This window comes from Theobroma cacao, chromosome 2, assembly GCF_000208745.1.
Source record: "Theobroma cacao cultivar B97-61/B2 chromosome 2, Criollo_cocoa_genome_V2, whole genome shotgun sequence".
Lineage (NCBI taxonomy): Eukaryota > Viridiplantae > Streptophyta > Magnoliopsida > Malvales > Malvaceae > Theobroma > Theobroma cacao.
Genome location: NC_030851.1, coordinates 137,588 through 154,883, shown reverse-complemented (window position 1 = coordinate 154,883; position 17,296 = coordinate 137,588). Strand labels below are relative to the sequence as shown.

At 40.4% G+C, this 17,296-nt stretch overlaps 5 protein-coding genes across 5 annotated transcripts; 2 read left to right on the top strand and 3 right to left on the bottom strand.

The window, feature by feature from the left end:
• On the top strand, positions 71 to 2,420 carry LOC18607000 (cationic amino acid transporter 5). The gene has a single exon (XM_018115208.1). The coding sequence runs from the start codon at positions 516 to 518 to the stop codon at positions 2,280 to 2,282; it is 1,767 nt and encodes a 588-aa protein (XP_017970697.1). The 5' UTR covers positions 71 to 515; the 3' UTR covers positions 2,283 to 2,420.
• On the bottom strand, positions 2,547 to 5,529 carry LOC18606999 (pentatricopeptide repeat-containing protein At4g20090). The gene is made up of 2 exons (XM_018115206.1): positions 3,036 to 5,529; positions 2,547 to 2,963 (listed from the first exon to the last, which is right to left on the bottom strand). The coding sequence occupies exon 1, from the start codon at positions 5,288 to 5,290 to the stop codon at positions 3,380 to 3,382; it is 1,911 nt and encodes a 636-aa protein (XP_017970695.1). The 5' UTR covers positions 5,291 to 5,529; the 3' UTR covers positions 2,547 to 2,963; positions 3,036 to 3,379.
• Positions 5,952 to 9,795, top strand: LOC18606998 (pentatricopeptide repeat-containing protein At3g57430, chloroplastic). Its single transcript, XM_018115205.1, has one exon. It carries the CDS (start codon positions 6,988 to 6,990, stop codon positions 9,619 to 9,621), a length of 2,634 nt encoding a protein of 877 aa, XP_017970694.1. The 5' UTR covers positions 5,952 to 6,987; the 3' UTR covers positions 9,622 to 9,795.
• LOC18606997 (pentatricopeptide repeat-containing protein At1g12300, mitochondrial) lies at positions 9,745 to 11,163 on the bottom strand. The gene is made up of 2 exons (XM_007040932.2): positions 10,142 to 11,163; positions 9,745 to 10,060 (listed from the first exon to the last, which is right to left on the bottom strand). Exon 1 carries the CDS (start codon positions 10,916 to 10,918, stop codon positions 10,148 to 10,150), a length of 771 nt encoding a protein of 256 aa, XP_007040994.2. The 5' UTR covers positions 10,919 to 11,163; the 3' UTR covers positions 9,745 to 10,060; positions 10,142 to 10,147.
• LOC18606996 (vacuolar-sorting receptor 7) lies at positions 11,276 to 16,075 on the bottom strand. Its single transcript, XM_018115207.1, has 12 exons — positions 15,530 to 16,075; positions 14,215 to 14,907; positions 14,037 to 14,125; positions 13,853 to 13,922; positions 13,567 to 13,650; positions 13,390 to 13,466; positions 13,199 to 13,280; positions 12,654 to 12,736; positions 12,488 to 12,551; positions 12,237 to 12,365; positions 11,872 to 11,975; positions 11,276 to 11,791 (listed from the first exon to the last, which is right to left on the bottom strand). Exons 1-12 carry the CDS (start codon positions 15,840 to 15,842, stop codon positions 11,675 to 11,677), a joined length of 1,905 nt encoding a protein of 634 aa, XP_017970696.1. The 5' UTR covers positions 15,843 to 16,075; the 3' UTR covers positions 11,276 to 11,674.

Below are 17,296 nucleotides of genomic sequence, written 5' to 3'. Positions count from 1 at the left end.
GGAATCGTAGAGTGAGGCCCTCGAATCTTGACCTCGACCCAAAACAAATGACTAGGAATAGGATAAGGCAGAAAATGGATGCCCATGAGCATTGACTCTATCATCGGAACGATGGCTGGAATGCATCACAATTTTTAATCCTTTTTGGATATTCGATCAATAGCACATGAGACTGCACATGATATAGATTCCTTAGCCTGTCTTACACGTTATTACTTTGATACTGTCTAAAATATCCTTGACCTTGCATCTCTTACTTTAATGCTGTGTGGCAGTGGCCAGTGGACGAAATGGAGGCCTCACACTTGGTAACAGTCCAAAAGATCAGTACGTTGTCAGGCACGTTGTAGTGACAATGGCGGAGTATAGAGACAGCCCATTTTTGTCTTAATCTTCAACGTCAAGTCAACCACCGTGTCAGGGATCCCAAAATCATGGCTGCAACAATCAATAACTGAATTTTAAGTAGTTTACACCCAAAAAAAAGCACCTGTGAGAAACAAGGAAACAAGGCAATGAGTTCCATAGGAGAACAAGGTGATGAGCTCCAACATAGAACCTACTGGAGATGGGGCAAAGATGAATTCTTACCAGAAGAATCATTCCAAAATTGGAGCACTTATCGATCAGCTCTATTGCAGATATGTTTCCGATTCAAGGACCGTCTTATAAGCCGCTCTGATGATGCCAGTGAGATAGCTGAACTTCGGAAACAAAGTGAGAATGACATGAAACGTTGCCTCACCTGGTGGGATCTTACCTGGTTTGGATTTGGGTCGGTTATTGGAGCAGGCATCTTTGTGCTCACTGGCAAAGAAGCTCACGATCATGCTGGACCAGCTATTGTCTTGTCGTATGTTGCCTCAGGTATTTCGGCAATGCTTTCTGTATTCTGCTATACAGAGTTTGCAGTAGAGATCCCAGTGGCAGGCGGATCATTTGCTTATCTAAGAATTGAATTAGGAGATTTTGTGGCATTCATCACAGCTGGAAACATACTTCTTGAAAGCATTGTTGGAAGTGCAGCAGTTGCCAGAGCATGGACTTCTTACTTCACAACTCTCCTGAACCGTCAACCAAACTCACTACGTATCCATACAAATTTCAGAAAGGGATATAATCTCTTAGACCCCATTGCAGTTGCAGTTTTGGCAATTTCTGCAAGCATTGCAATGATCAGCACAAGGAAAACTTCACAATTAAATTGGATAGCAACTGCACTGAATACTGTCGTAATCTTGTTTGTGATAATTGCAGGGTTTGCTCATGCCAACACATCAAATTTGACACCCTTTTTGCCTGAAGGAGTCCAAGGGATCTTTGAAGCAGCTGCTATTGTTTACTTTGCTTATGGTGGATTTGATAACATTGCCACCATGGCTGAAGAAACAAAAAACCCATCAAGAGACATACCTTTAGGATTACTTGGATCAATGTCAATCATCACTGTTATATATTGCTTGATGGCACTCTCCCTAAGTATGATGCAAAAATACAGCGATTTAGATCCAGATGCTGCTTATTCTGTGGCATTTCAGAGTGTAGGAATGAAATGGGCGAAGTACCTAGTAGCTCTTGGTGCCCTTAAGGGGATGACCACTGTCCTTCTGGTAGGGGCACTTGGACAGGCACGATATACTACTCATATTGCACGAGCACACATGATCCCACCATGGTTTGCACTTGTCCATCCAAAAACTGGAACTCCAATATATGCCACGCTTCTGATAGCTATTTCAAGTGGTCTCATTGCCTTCTTTTCAAGCTTGGATGTCTTGGCAAGCTTGCTATCTGTGAGCACTCTATTTATATTCATGATGATGGCTGTAGCACTTCTTGTGAGGAGATACTATGTGAGGGACATCACACCACATATAAACCTCCAGAAGCTTGCAATATTCCTGCTGATAATTATTACTTCCTCAATGGGAACTTCAGCCTACTGGGGACTAAGGCCTAATGGATGGGTGGGATACATTGTAACAATTCCCCTTTGGTTGCTCGGGACTATGGGGATATCAATATTTCTGCCCCAGCAGAGGACACCAAAAGTTTGGGGGGTTCCACTGGTTCCATGGTTTCCATCATTGTCAATTGCAACAAATATCTTCCTGATGGGGTCTTTGGGATCTGAGGCTTTTATAAGGTTTGGAATCTGTACAGTAGTAATGCTGGTTTACTACATTCTTGTTGGTCTCCATGCAACTTATGATATGGCCCATCAACAACAAAAGCTAGAGGCCCTGAAGGTTAAGGACGAAGATGAAGCAGGGAGAGCATAGGCTTAGTTTATCATGTTCCACTGTCCAACAGTCTTTTCTGTCAAGTTAATTGTGTTGCACCATCTAAAGTAGGATTTTCATAATGTTCAATGCTGCTGTCTTCAGCTATGAATCCTCTGTTTTACAGTTAAGATCAAATCATTATAAGTGTTACTTCCCAAAAAAAATTACTTGTATGAAACAATTAAAAAAATGACTCAATAAAATATATTCAGACAGCAAAAAATAGTACTTCGCCTCCAGGACATTGAAATCATTTTCTGCATTTAGGCACCAAAGTAATAATTTCATGCAGCCTTTTATTTAGTCAATTGCAGTTTCCATCTATGCATGTCTGTTTGGTCAGGGGAGGAGAGGGGGTATGCAACAATGAATTGCAAGTCACTTATGCAATTGACCTACAAAGCTGATACAATTCAGTGTTTTTTTTTTCTTTTGAAACTTCAGTGTTATAGAGGCTGCTTTTCATTTGATTAATTATGAAGCCCAATATGTGTTTGCGGCATATTGCAATGCTTATAAAAGAAATAAATGTAAAGTGCTTCAAGATCTACCTGATTTTCAAACTCCTTTAATGTGGCTTGGCTTCTGCACCTTAGGCAAAGTGCACTCGGAGCAAATGCACATACTAAAAATTCATTCTGACTCCATATATATGTAGATACATGAGCACATACGTTACTGCATGCATTCAAGCTAGGTCAAATGACAAAAAGTGAACACCCATATGTACAAGGCCCATAAGTCGTTTACCTTTCATTGTCAGTCTCCTCCAACCTCCTTTTACAAACTCTTAAGCATCCTGATTGTCAGCCACGTTCTCCGTGTTTGTAGAGTATAATCACAGAAATTAGAAGAGGACTGGACTATCTCCCGTTCAAGATAAAGATTACATGTTAAAAGTGAGTTTCAAAGCATGTCTAGAGAGGACATTTTGCAGAAAACAGATTGATGTGTGTCTCCAATAATATTTTGCAGGTCCATCCTCAATAATAATTCTTCAACATAACTATGATTGGGAAAAGAAATGCATCTTGCTTGGTGACAAAGAATTCTTTCAGAAGTGACCATGAAAAGATATCCCAACCAAAAAAGAATTAACAGTATATGTTTCTCCAACACTTGTCAATGGCAGCTTGAATTTTTTTAGGTTTGCAGAGCTCTTCGACAACTCTTGCCCAAGTAGATGCTTTTGGAGGCAAAAATTTCTGCAGCATCACTTGTACAATTTTGGAAGCACCAAAAACTCTTTGCCTCTTAAATAGCCGGATAACAAGCTCATCTAAAAACTCCCTCCCATCTTGAGGAGGGTCTACCTTCTCTCTCAAAGTTCTCAAAAATATATTGCATGTTGCTATGTCAGGATCACAGGCCTGATCCAGCATGCTATTTAAGAGATCAATGGCATGGGAGATGCTTTTTTGGTTGCATAAAGCGTTAAAAAGTATATTATAGGTGATCACATCTGGTTGAGATTCAGCCTCCTGGTAAAGCATCTCATTAAAAAGTTTCAAAGCCTCTTCTAATGAGCCAGCATTGCAGAGGCCTTGAATCATTGAACTGTAAGCCACTGCATCAGGTTTACAACCTTTATCTAACATGTGTCTCCATGCCATCATAGCTTCACTGATATTCCCATCCTCACAAAGGCCATGGATTAATACACTGTAACAAACCTGGCTGTGAATACATTTATGTTCTGCCATGTCCTTCCACACCTGAACTGCCTTGTGGCAATTGCCCGTCTTGAAGAAACCCTTCATCAGGGAGCTATACGTATAAGCATTAGGGATGCAACCCTTCTCTATCATTTCAGATAGAACTTCCTCAGCTTCATTTGGCTTTCCTTCTCGGCACAAGCCATCTATAAGAGAGCTGTAAACAACAGTGTTTGGTTTATATCCTTTTTCCATCATTTCTGTCCATCGTTTCATTGCCTCCTCAGACTTACCACCCTTGAACAACCCGCTAATAAGGGCTGAGTAAACATACTCATTCACTCCATACCCTCTTTCCTCCATAGAAACCACTAGCATAACTGCATCCTCCACCCTCCCTTGCTTAACAAGCCCATTAACGATGGTTCCATATGTGATGTCATTAGGAATACAATTACTCGATACCATGCGATCTAAAAGAATAACCGCCTTATCCAACTTTCCCTTCAGACACAAACCATGAATGAGTGTATTATAAGTGACTTGGTTAGGAAGACAACCTTTGAGAAACATATTGTCCACTAGCTTTGCTGCTCGAGCTAAGTCACCCTTCTTGCATAACCCATTAATTAATACATTAAAGGTAACAGGGGTAGGGAAGCAACCCTCAGTTTGCATCTCATCTAACAAGGAAACAGCCTCATCAATCCTGTCCTCCTTGCACAATCCATCCATCAAGGTACAGTAAGTATAGACATCGGGCGCACACTTCCTAAGAGGCATTTCTCTGAACACCTCAATTGCACGATCGACCCATCCCAACTTACACATGGCCTTAAGAAGCAGATTAAAAGTAAGCACATTTGGAGAAATATTGGTATTCTTGGCACTAACAGAGCAATTATAAAAGTCGAAAGCACGATGATAAAAACCCTCTTGTATAATGACATTGAGAACAGAATTAAAGGACTTAACAGTGGGTTTGCAATGAAATTCATGAGGCATCCTATGGAACAAGTCTACAGCTTTCTCCGGTAAATGGGCTCTCCCATAGGCCTTGAAGATGAGTAGGAAGTACTTCTCAATAAAAACTCGGTTTTGGAGCTTCATCCGGCATAAAACATCGTGTAAAGAAGCAAAATCAACCTTGTGGGCATAATGGTGAATGAGGGAATAGCAAGTGGAATCGCCCAATCTGAAAGAACCGGATTGGGGAGCGGAGTTGAAAAGTTGATCAGACAGAGGGGTGGGCTGGGCTCGGGAAACCTTACTAGGGAATGAAGAGAGGCACCTGCAACTGCAGATTGAGTTGGTAAGGAGCTTTGTCATCGTGGGGTACAGTGTGAGCATGCAATGAGCTTTTTTGCTAAGTGCATGTAATTAACTAACGTTGGCAATGGCACGTGATTCAAAATTCAACAAAGTTTTTCTAATTCTCTTCTCTACAAAGTGTCAGTTTAATTTAAGCAACAAGCTTTGAGCCGACAGCCGACCGGAGAACATGTAGATTAGAGATGGATAGGTGGTTTAGTTTGATTTGGACTTTGGAGATTCGTTCGGCTTAGGCTTAGGCTTCTGACAGACACAAGAGCCCGATACCTTAGGTACTAGTACTTGTTTACTTTTGAAGTTTTAAGTAACTCTGCTTATGCAAACGCAGCCGTTTCGCGCCACCCTATGTTAGTTGACATTGACATTGACGGTGACTCAGTGAGTCTCCAAGCCTTCTACTTTTTATTTAGACAAGAGAAATTGAAGAAAATGTTCAGCACTCGGCATTCAGGCAGCTGCTACAGAAGCAGAGGAGACTATCTGCAGGATAAAAATAGGATCTTCCAATTTAACCATATTTTTCCCTGCCCCTCAGTAAATTGCGGATCCCATCGAAATCCTGTGTGTCCATCATCCAGCGAATGTAAGATTAGAAATTATCCTTGCTTAACAGGTCAGCCACAAAGAACAAATCGAACAGATTGACAGATTGTTGAGGCCAGTGAACAGTCCCAGTCAAGATAGCTAGACTGTTTATTTTAAAAGATTCTTCAAGTTTTCTTACAATGTGTTTGGAAGTTTTGCTTCCACTCTTTAAGTTTTTGAAGGAAACCAATTTGGTGTGGTTTAAATAAAGTTGAAAGAAATCACACGGATAGTGAGAAAATGGTGAATTACCCTCAAAATACAGAAAAAATTTGATTCATAGAGTTGAGAAAATGGCATGATTTTGTTGAACAGATAAAGATTGATGATATCTTAGCAGCAGCAGCTTCGGTTGATGATGTAATCTTCTCCATATCTTCTTCTTCTTCTCTCCGCAATTTAGACAAAGATAATGTTCAGTTCCGGGTAAATTGTCTGCAGTATTTTAAGGCTTAGCCTGCCAGTGACTTGATGATAATGACATACCATGGTTTCCAGTTCATTCCTACCTTTTCCGTAAGTTTTTAGCATGGAAGATGGATATTCACTTTGGGGAGTTTACAGCAAATCTGTTGTGGCCACTCTTCTGTGTTTTTTATCTATTTTTATTTCTGCATGTACAGGTGGGCGTGAATACTTTCTGTATTGCCATTTGTAACAGGGGACTTGTTTCGTGGCTGAATTGTGTAGCCCGTTAGTTAGGTCTCTTTGTAACAGGGGATTAGCAGCTGAAGGGATATTTTTCTACCCTCTATGCATTTTTTCTGGCAACCCCCTTGCCAGCTCTTCAATGAAATGTTGTTGTTGCCCTTCAGAGGAAAAACAGAAAAGATACTGTTCAGTTCCCATGCAAAGACTCTTGTCTGTTTTCTTCTTCATCTTGTTTCTTTTGTTCGAGTCTTTTACACCACACTCTGACTTCCATCCGAAGACAAGGAGCCTAGAAACATGAATGCCCTTTTCGTAATGCCAACGCTAACGATTTGGATCTTTGCACCTTGGTTGGCCCTTGGACTAGAAGAGTGGACCACCCTGAACCCAAAGTGGCCCCAATTTCTTTCAACTATCCATTTAACTAACTCCTTACTGTGAACTGTCAAAGGGTCAACAGCAACGGTAATAACTACCAAATGTCCTCTCACAGCCCTGTCCTCCCTTCATCTGCTATTGCTCCTCCTCCAACTCCAATCCCGTCCATCCAAACCCACCAACCCATTCCCACTAAGACCCGCTCTCTGTCTCAGGGCTCATGGACCGAATCTCTGAGATCAAATACCCGATCCAACCGGTTCCACCAAGCCATTTTAACCTATGTCAGCATGTCTTCCTCCGGTATCCCACCCGATCACTTCGCTTTCCCCGCTGTCCTCAAGGCCGTCACGGCTCTTCACGACTTGGCCTTGGGAAAACAGATTCATGCTCAAGTTCTCAAATTTGGGTACGGCTTTGGAACGTCCTCCGTCACCGTGGCCAATACCCTGGTCAATTTCTACGGTAAATGTGGGGACATTTGGGATGTGTACAAGGTGTTTGACAGAATTCACCAGAGAGATACCGTTTCTTGGAACTCATTCATTTCCGCATTCTGTCGGCTTGAGGACTGGGAGGCTGCATTAGAGGCCTTTAGGTTAATGCTCCTGGATAATGTGGAGCCTAGCTCATTTACGCTGGTGAGCATCGCGCATGCTTGTTCAAATTTGCCCAGCCGTGACGGCTTACATCTTGGAAAGCAGCTTCATGCATACAGTTTAAGAATAGGCGATGCAAAGACCTTTACTTATAATGCTTTGATGACTATGTATTCCAAACGAGGACATCTCAACGATGCTAAGGTGTTGTTTGAGTTGTTTAAGGAGCGTGATTTAATTTCATGGAACACCATGTTGAGCTCCTTATCTCAAAATGATAAGTTTACAGAAGCATTACTGTTATTACACCGCATGGTTCTTGAAGGTCTCAAACCTGACGGCGTCACAATTGCAAGCGTGCTTCCCGCTTGCTCACACTTGGAACTGTTAGACATTGGGAAACAGCTTCATGCGTATGCCTTGAGACATGATATTTTGATTGACAATTCTTTTGTTGGCAGTGCTTTGGTTGATATGTATTGCAATTGCAGAAAGGCTCAAAGTGGTCGTCAAGTTTTTGATTGTGTCATAGATAAAAAAACTGGTCTTTGGAATGCTATGATCACTGGATATTCACAAAATGAGCATGATGAGGACGCCTTGATACTCTTCATTGAAATGGAAGCAGTTGCTGGGCTCTGTCCCAATGCCACCACCATGGCCAGCATTGTGCCTGCATGCGTGCGCAGTGAAGCATTTGTTCACAAACAAGGAATTCATGGGTACGTAGTGAAGAGAGGTTTGGCAAGTGACCCCTATGTGCAAAATGCACTTATGGATATGTACTGTAGAATGGGGAAGATACAAATTTCCAAAACTATATTTGACAACATGGAAGTCAGAGATATTGTGTCTTGGAACACAATGATAACTGGTTATGTTATTTGTGGGCATCATGATAATGCACTTCTTCTGCTACATGAGATGCAAAGAGTTGAACAAGAGAAGAGTGCGGATTATTATGAGGATGAGAAAAGAATTCCTCTTAAACCTAATTCTATAACCCTTATGACTGTCCTTCCTGGTTGTGCCACCTTGTCTGCACTGTCAAAGGGAAAAGAGATCCATGCATATGCCATTAGAAACATGTTGGCATCAGATGTTGGGGTTGGAAGTGCATTGGTAGACATGTATGCAAAATGTGGCTGCTTGAATTTTTGTAGAAAAGTTTTTGATATCATTCCCCTCAGAAATGTAATCACCTGGAATGTCATTATTATGGCTTACGGCATGCATGGCAAGGGAGCAGAAGCCTTGGAGTTGTTCAACTGTATGGTGGCAGAAGCATCTAAGGTTAAGGAAGTCAAGCCTAATGAAGTTACTTTTATTGCTATATTTGCAGCATGTAGTCACTCAGGGATGGTAAGAGAAGGCCAAAACTTGTTTTATAGAATGAAGGATGAGTACGGGATCGAACCTACACCAGATCACTATGCTTGCATTGTGGATTTGCTTGGCCGAGCTGGTCAAGTTGAGGAATCATATCAATTGATCAATACCATGCCCTCTCAATTTGACAAGGCTGGTGCTTGGAGTAGTTTGCTTGGTTCTTGTCGAATTCACCAAAATGTTGAAATTGGGGAAATCGCAGCAAGAAATCTCTTCTACCTAGAACCTGATGTGGCAAGCCACTATGTTCTGCTCTCCAATATATACTCATCAGCTCAACTGTGGGACAAGGCAAATGATGTTCGGAAGAAGATGAAGGAAATGGGGGTAAGAAAAGAACCAGGGTGTAGCTGGATTGAGTTTGGTGATGAGGTTCATAAGTTTTTAGCTGGCGATGCATCACACGCACAAAGTGGACAACTACATAAATTCCTTGAAACCCTCTCGGAGAAGATGAGAAAGGAGGGGTACGTGCCTGATACTTCTTGTGTACTTCATAATGTTGATGAGGAGGAGAAAGAAACTTTGCTTTGTGGGCATAGTGAGAAACTGGCAATAGCCTATGGTCTTCTCAACTACCCTCCTGGTACCACAATTAGAGTAGCAAAGAACCTCAGAGTTTGCAATGATTGCCATGAGGCTACTAAGTACATCTCAAGGATAACAGATAGGGAAATTATCCTAAGAGACGTGAGGAGGTTCCATCATTTCAGGAATGGAAGATGTTCCTGTGGGGATTATTGGTGAAAATGATCCCAAGATGACTTTGCTCTCAGGTGTAATATTTCTTAAGACTGCTATACTATCTAAACAGTACTTATTAACCATATTTTCTCCATTCTGACATTTGTTGTATAACGAACAATATAATGTATCAATTCAATACTTTCCACGATATATTAAGGCTCTCAGGTTTGTACATGTGGAAAAAATGGTTGAAGGAAAAAGCTATAAGATCTGTTCAATGATGCATTTGATGCAGCTTGGAAAGTTTTAGGGTATATTTTTGTCGTAGAAAGGCCCACATATATGCTCCATAAGGTCCCCAGCATAATCACTTCCTGTTCCGTCGGCATATCAGTTGGCCCTTCTATAAGAGAAGGCAAGCTTTGGCCAACTTGGTAAAAAACAGGACGAGCCAGGCCAGAAGTGGCTATCCATTTGTTCAAACCTACATCACTCCAAGCTTCCAAAATGATAACTTCATTAAATCTGCAAAGGCGAAAGGCAAAAAGGCTAGAGAGGGTATGACAGCATGAAAGCATACCTGGTGCTATTGTGTCCAATTTCCGATAAGGTGATCCAACAAATCCAACACCTTGTTGAGAGCTCCAACACATGCAACACAAGGCAAAAGCTCTTCAAATGCCTTTGCCTCCCTAACTCTAGCCTCTCTCAGCAAACTCCTAACCACCTTTTTTCTGAGGCCTTCCCCTGGCAACAGATGGACCTTTAACATATCCCTCAAAACCATCAAGCCCTCAAGAACAACGCCGCTAGCACAGAACCCACCAACCAAAATCCCATAGGCATCCTTATCTACCGTACAAGGAGAGCCAGGCCTCCGCATCCAGTTGTATACTTTTAAGGCATCTTTATGCCTACCCTTTTTGAGATAAGAAGCAATGAGCATGGTGGAGACGGGCGTTAGATGTGGGTGAGCTTGTGGGATGTGGTTGAGGCGGGTCAAGAGTGACATGGATAGTTTCAAGTCAGGCTGGAGAGTGAGGGAGTGGATGAGAATGGAAACAGAGAGGGACTTGGGATTCGGGGGAGCGTTAGTGAGTAGTGCGGTGGTGGTTAGCTGGATTGCGGTTGTCAGGTGGTTAGAGAGGCAGAGACGTGGAATTAGGAGGTTGATTTTGGAGACTTGTTCCTGGCTTAGTGTCGGAAAATTTTTGGGTCTTGTGTTTAGATAAGTATCAGTTAGATTTGGTATAGCTGAAAAGGAAGATGAGAAAATTTGTTGTTTAGATGGTTGGGTTTTCGAAGCTGCTATGGCAGGGAGAAGGAACTGAAACTGCTGCAGTTTCAAAGTCTTCATGTTTCTTAGTGATGGGTGCGATCAAAGAGTGTCTTATTTGGTAAGCTGCTACTGCAGGATTAGGTTTCTGAAACATTTTCTTAGTCTCAAAGCGGGAGGTCTTGAGTTCGACACGCGGCCAAAGCATCAGGATTGTAAATTATATAATTTTGTGCCCACAGTTGGAAACTGTAATATGGGAGGATGGCAGAGTCTGAAGTTTACATTAGCCATTTAGCCTCCCTCCTCCACAGGAGTAAGAAGATACAAAAACAAACTTAATTACTGAACTGTGCACAGTTCATGGTTTCAAGGGGCAATAACAAAATGGGAACTTAAAACCTGCTTACAAGCTACAACAACAGCAATCTTTAGTAATGATTGGAAATCGTGGAACTGGTAAAATTTTACAGCAACCCTTTTCTCTTATTCTATTACTTTTCTTACTTGTATAGAATATATAGAGCATGAGCCATCACATGATATTCAACCCGTGTTTATATGTCAACTATTTTATCTACAAACTACAAAGTGGGGAAAAAAAATAAGAAGTAAAAATAAAAAAGAGGGTTCTGTTATCTGTCAAGGAAAATTTCTGTATAAAGATAAAACTTCTCATGGTAGCTCCATAGCTGGAAAACAAGCGTGCGCTGTGCGTATAGATATGATCACCAGCATAATGCGTAGTACTGATTGCTTTTAACCTCCATCTGCGACAGAACATGGTGAGTAACAGGGGCGTGCTAGCTCAAATAGCAACCGAGGTTTAGCAACCATTTATGCTGTTGAGCCTTGTCGCAATGGTTGCGCCTCGCTAGGAACTTCATTGTTATGTTGACTGTCAAGCGGCATGTATTGCGACATGATTGCCATGATCTCTGAGTCCATGTAAGACTGCAGGTGGAATAGAAATGAGATATGTATAGCAATCAAAGATACAAAATAATAAACCAACATATGTAGTTTAAACTTACCCGGAGCCTATATTTGTAGAATATATAGCCAACTAAACCAATGCCCGCCACAGCTGCCAGGACCAAGAAGGTGAGGAACCACCCAAAGCGTGATCCATTTCTCTCTGTAAGGAGGATGAACAATTTCAGATTAGAACTACTATGTTTGCAGGGGAAAACACTATTGCACTTTTATCTGTAATTAACTATGAACTCAGCATTTCTTCCTCAAAATGACAGCGAAACTCTATATCAAAAGCATTGAAAATGGAAATGATGCAGAAAATAACTGCAAGTACATGTAAGAGAGATTAATTTACTAAGGTAAATGAATGCCACAAGAATTCTCTGCCATTCAGAGTCATAACTTGAATTCATCGTCTTACCAATGCAAGCATCTTGCTCCCTTATGTACAGAAGGTCACCTTTACACTTGCACTCATATGAACCCCAAGTGTTTTTACAGGAGCAACCATCACACTTGCAAGCACTTCGTTCCTTGCATTCATTGATATCTGAAGCAAAAGCAGCAGATGGAGATGAAGAAATTCTGATGTAATTTAAAATTAAACACCTGAGGGGTTAAGAACAGACATAAAATGTTCTTTAAGTTGTAAAAACTGGAAGAACAAAGCACCTTCACAATTATGACCATCCCCTCGGAAGCCTTGTGGACACTGACAACCTTTTAACTGGTTTTCCTGCATTATGCAAAGGAGCGAGTTTGGTCAAACCACAAATAACATTACAGAATAACAGAAAATCATTGGAGAAAGCACAAAATAAGGAATAAATCACTGAACTGAGCAAGCTGAGAAAGTTAATCCATTTTTTGTTTCAGACCAGCAACCTCCGTTGTTAATTGTACATCTCGCAGGTCCAAAAGCTGTAAATGGATGAGAAAAAGTAAGTAGCCATTTGGATGGATAAGATAACAAATTTCCACTGTGTAGAAGTTCAAAATTTCATGCAACTGCAATAAACTTCCCTTCTTCAAACCCCCAACTCACAGCCAAAGGATATAAACAATGAAGAAAGAAACGGAAAGGACTGCTAGTAACATAAACTTGCAACCATAAAAGCAAATTTCATCTGCCACATCGCCAGTAAACTGGATAATTCATTCTTCTAGAAGTATCTATAGGTAATCATGTGATTGAGGACCAATAACTTCAAAAGGTTAACTAAAAATTTGAAAAGCCAAAATATGCAAGCTGAATGCAGAACATTGAGGCATCAGAAAGATAACCCAATTCCCACCCTTGTCCAAACCACAAGAGAACCATCATCTATAATTGTCCAAATTCATTAAACAAAAATCTCATTTAACAGTAGGGGAAAGTTGCACCTTCGCAAGATACGTATCCATCTCCTCTGTACTGCACGCCCTTCACAGTGGGGCACTCGCACACTCTTCCCCTGAATGTGTCCTATACAAATTCAACATCCCTTTTATTAGTAAAAGTACCCCTTTTAATGGAGTTAAAGTCTCACTGTTCAATTGCAACATAACATTATTGTGTACAATTTCTGTCTTACCTTGCATGCAGTTATGTTAGCTCGTTTATCATGCCAACAACCACCATTTCTTTCGAGGCACTCATTGGTTTCAAGATCTATGGAAATAACATGAAGCCAATTTTAAATAAGAGATACAAAAGATCTTTCCTGAATGTAAAGGTACTGCACCCAGGACTATAAGCAGGCCCAATCTACCTGAACTTAAACAAACTGGAGGTTCTGTGGTCTCCTTGAATCCAGCACAGATGGCCTTAAGCACAGCAGTTCTGTCCAATTTTCCTTCATAGCAAGCAAATAAAAAACTTCAGCATTTTTTAAGTGATTCAATAGAAATTTACTCTGAAAGCATTTTTAGGAAATTGTTAGATGAAAATGGATTTCTTTGATTGATTGATGAGAGCAAGGATAAAGCTAGTAGCAAGGTTGGAGAAAATGATATGGAACTTTGCAATATAAATCTCCAACATGCTATATAACAAACCTCGATATTGAGCATTGTTGATAACCAATGTTGGCAAAATGGTAACATCACCACGAGAACCTCGGCCAACCTAAAGTTCCACGCATTGTTGCAAAAGTAAGTTAATATTTTGCTTAATTTAAGATCATTAATCTTAAAATCTTAACTCTTTTACTTAATATGGACAAGAAATTAAGTGTATGACCTGACGTTCTTGCTCAGTTTTCAGGACTTCATTCTCGACATCGGCTTCAGGATCACCCATGCACTTTTTAATTGTCTCAATTGGTAAATCTGGTTAAGCATATGAAGCCAATCAAGCAAGAATGAAAGAAGATATGATAAAAAAAAATCCCACAAAAAAAAAAATAAAAGGCACTTACCAAGTGAGCGCATGACAGCCTCAGCACATTCTTTGCTATATCTCTTCTCTTTCATGGAGCACCTGATATGGAAATCTGTCACGTAATCCCACCAAATCCAAGACCTCTTGCTCTCATTGGCAACTCTGTGCACACAGAGCTGTCTCAAGTTCTCAAACACCACATCCTTTCCTTGATATCCCTCTCCAAAATCTTGTTCTGGGTCAGGAGCACAATATCTTCCATGGTTTATGCACTGAGACTTGCATTGACTGCTAAAAACAAAAGCCGGTGGACAAAACCAAGTTATGTAATGTGGTGTGAACAAAGTGTAACCCCCTCTTTCAAGTATCTGCGCGTGGCCCTTGAAATTCTTTACAAAATTCATCTGCTCATCACAACGAGTCCCACACTCATCATTGCTATTCGTCCAAAGCTCATATTCAACTCTCTGGTCAGGATGGGGCACTGACTCCCTCCAGTCCATTTTTACCACAACATCTTCACCCTTCTTCAGGGCCTCCTTCAGGCTGTCACCAAAAGACTTTTCTATCAAAGCTGATGGAATTCCAATCTTCTCCACATACTCATTTGCATCACTGCTTTCCTCGGGAGAATCCATTGTTATTAGAGGTTCATCTATGCTATCAGCCACCAATACTGCTGCAGCACCAGCTTGTTGGCCATGCCATACCTTCAAGGCAAAGAAACACTCTACAAATGCAAGACAAGAAAGCAAGAATGATTTGATGATAAGATTGATCTAGAAGGCTCTATTTGTAAATTAGAAAAGAAAAAATCAAGCAAAAAGAACCAAATCAAATCCCTACCCCTAAATAAAACTACTTATACTGATGCCCATTTACATGCTGTTCATCAAGGGGGAAAAATAGAAAAAGGACTCCAAGCCGTTGAAAACAAAATACAAAACTGCCTATATTGAATGCATATGCACATGCTATTCATCAAGAAGGAAGAAAAAACGACTCCAAGCCGTTGAAAGAAATATACACAGCCGGCACCCACCTGTTCTTGGAAACGATTCCTTATTTCATGACCAATCAATCATGGAAATCAGTAAGAATTAGAAAAAGAGGGAGTCCCAGAAAGAATTACAATAGAAAATACTAAAAAGAAAGATACATGAATGTCCAAACAATAGTATAATAGCAATTGTAAGAGTAAGAGGTACTTATGATTCAAATTCTTATGAAACAAGCCAAATTAAACGAGTTTAGCATCAACAAAATTAAAAAAAAAAAAAAAAAAGAAGAAGGAAAAATCTATAAACAGGGTTTTTGACAATATCGTTGAAGAGAAATGAATGGAGTAATACCTCCACGATCGAGGAGGAGAACGGTGGGGCGAGGAAGCTTGGACTTGAAGGTCACGCCATCAAAGGGTTCACAGCCATTAGCCCCTTTGTCTGGATAAACCACTGAGCCAATAATGAACCCTCCGTAGTCTGGTATTCCAAAGTTACCTATCGCACCGTCATGCTTTGCTCGCAGACTCAACGGAGATAGCACTCTGATGTTATTCTTCTCCACAACAAACCTTGCAGACACTCTGCTCAGCACAAGGATGAATGCTAAGAACAGAGCACTAAGTTTCTTGAAATATCGAACCATGCATATGCATGTCATCATCTTCAGGAACGACTCCACACCCTGGACTTGTGCTTGTACTTTAAATTATTCTATTTGTTTCTTCAGAGACAAAGAAACAGGAGAGACGAAAGGGGAAGGGAAAGATATTTTGAGTATAGGCGTGTTCAGAAGACGACTCTTGGCAAGAGTCTACGGCACGGGTAGTGACTGGTGAGTCGTGAGAGGAGAGAAAGTCGCTGTGAAACATACACGGTAGTTTTATATTAACTCAAAGCTATAGATACAATATTATTATTCATAGGGACTGAGAGGAGAGTCTACTTTTCCTGATGGCCTAACTTTCTCAATCTAACTGTGACGTAAAGGAAACGACAGAGAGAAAGAAAGGACGGAAGGTGGTGGACAAAGTCAGCAGAACTACCATATTTCCATTGCTGCTGCTACATCTCAACTACTAAGCAAAAGCAACATCAGCGCCTCATATATATTTTTCTTCTACCTTTATTTATTCGTTTATGTTTTTTCAATGTTTCTCTCATTCTGATGTAACATACTGTATTTGTTTCTTTCGATTGGATTACTTAAATCTTAAGGGAAAACGACCTTTTTCCGTTTTCATTAAGCAGAAACTGGGACTCAGGTAGTTGAGTTCATTCACCTTAGCAAGAGCTTATTTTGGTTTTGATTGTCCTGAGAATTGGGAACTCATTCACTCTGCCCTTTAAAAGCTCTGTTTGATTTGATTTTATCAACTTGAAAGTTGAAATCAAATCAGGGCTTTCTTAGTTAGAGGCTATCCATGTGTCAAATGATACCTCGTACCCTAGCAACAAGGGCACAACCTTTTGTTCTAAAACAAATCTAAGACCTAGACCTAGTAATTAATTGACATCATGACTGGAAAAGCAACAAGCCTGCTTCAATTTAATTGCTTTGATCACGAAACTCAAAGGAAACTTCAATATTAGCAACGACTGGCTTTGGTCGTATCAGCAAGACCTGTTCAAAGTCTTTATCCAGATGTGGGACATTAATAGCCCAGCTTGCAAGGCAAGTTGGGGTGCTTAAAGGTTCAAAGACTTAAAAAGCATGAAAGCAAATATATTATGAGATAGACAGTCGGGTTAAAGCATCTGTTTGGAAGAAACTTTGAATGGACTGAAGCAAGTTATTCATCCCTCAAATGTGCCTTTATTACTCTCGTTTTTTCCATTTTAACAGAGAAGAGATCAATTTCTCTTTTCTTGACAATTATTTTTGGATGAATAATAGTATGGAAAATAAGCTTATATCATAATTCACAATTGACCCGGCAAAAGTTGACTGACTTTCATAATTTATTTGTTTTCTTTTTCCATTTTTAAATCCTAATGAAATTGCAAGTTAAATATCTCTTTTACCTTCCCGGGATACATACTATAGTTTTGTTGGATCCAAATCAAATTTAGAATTTTAAACCCCAACTGGGTTTGAGAATATTATTTTATATTGAC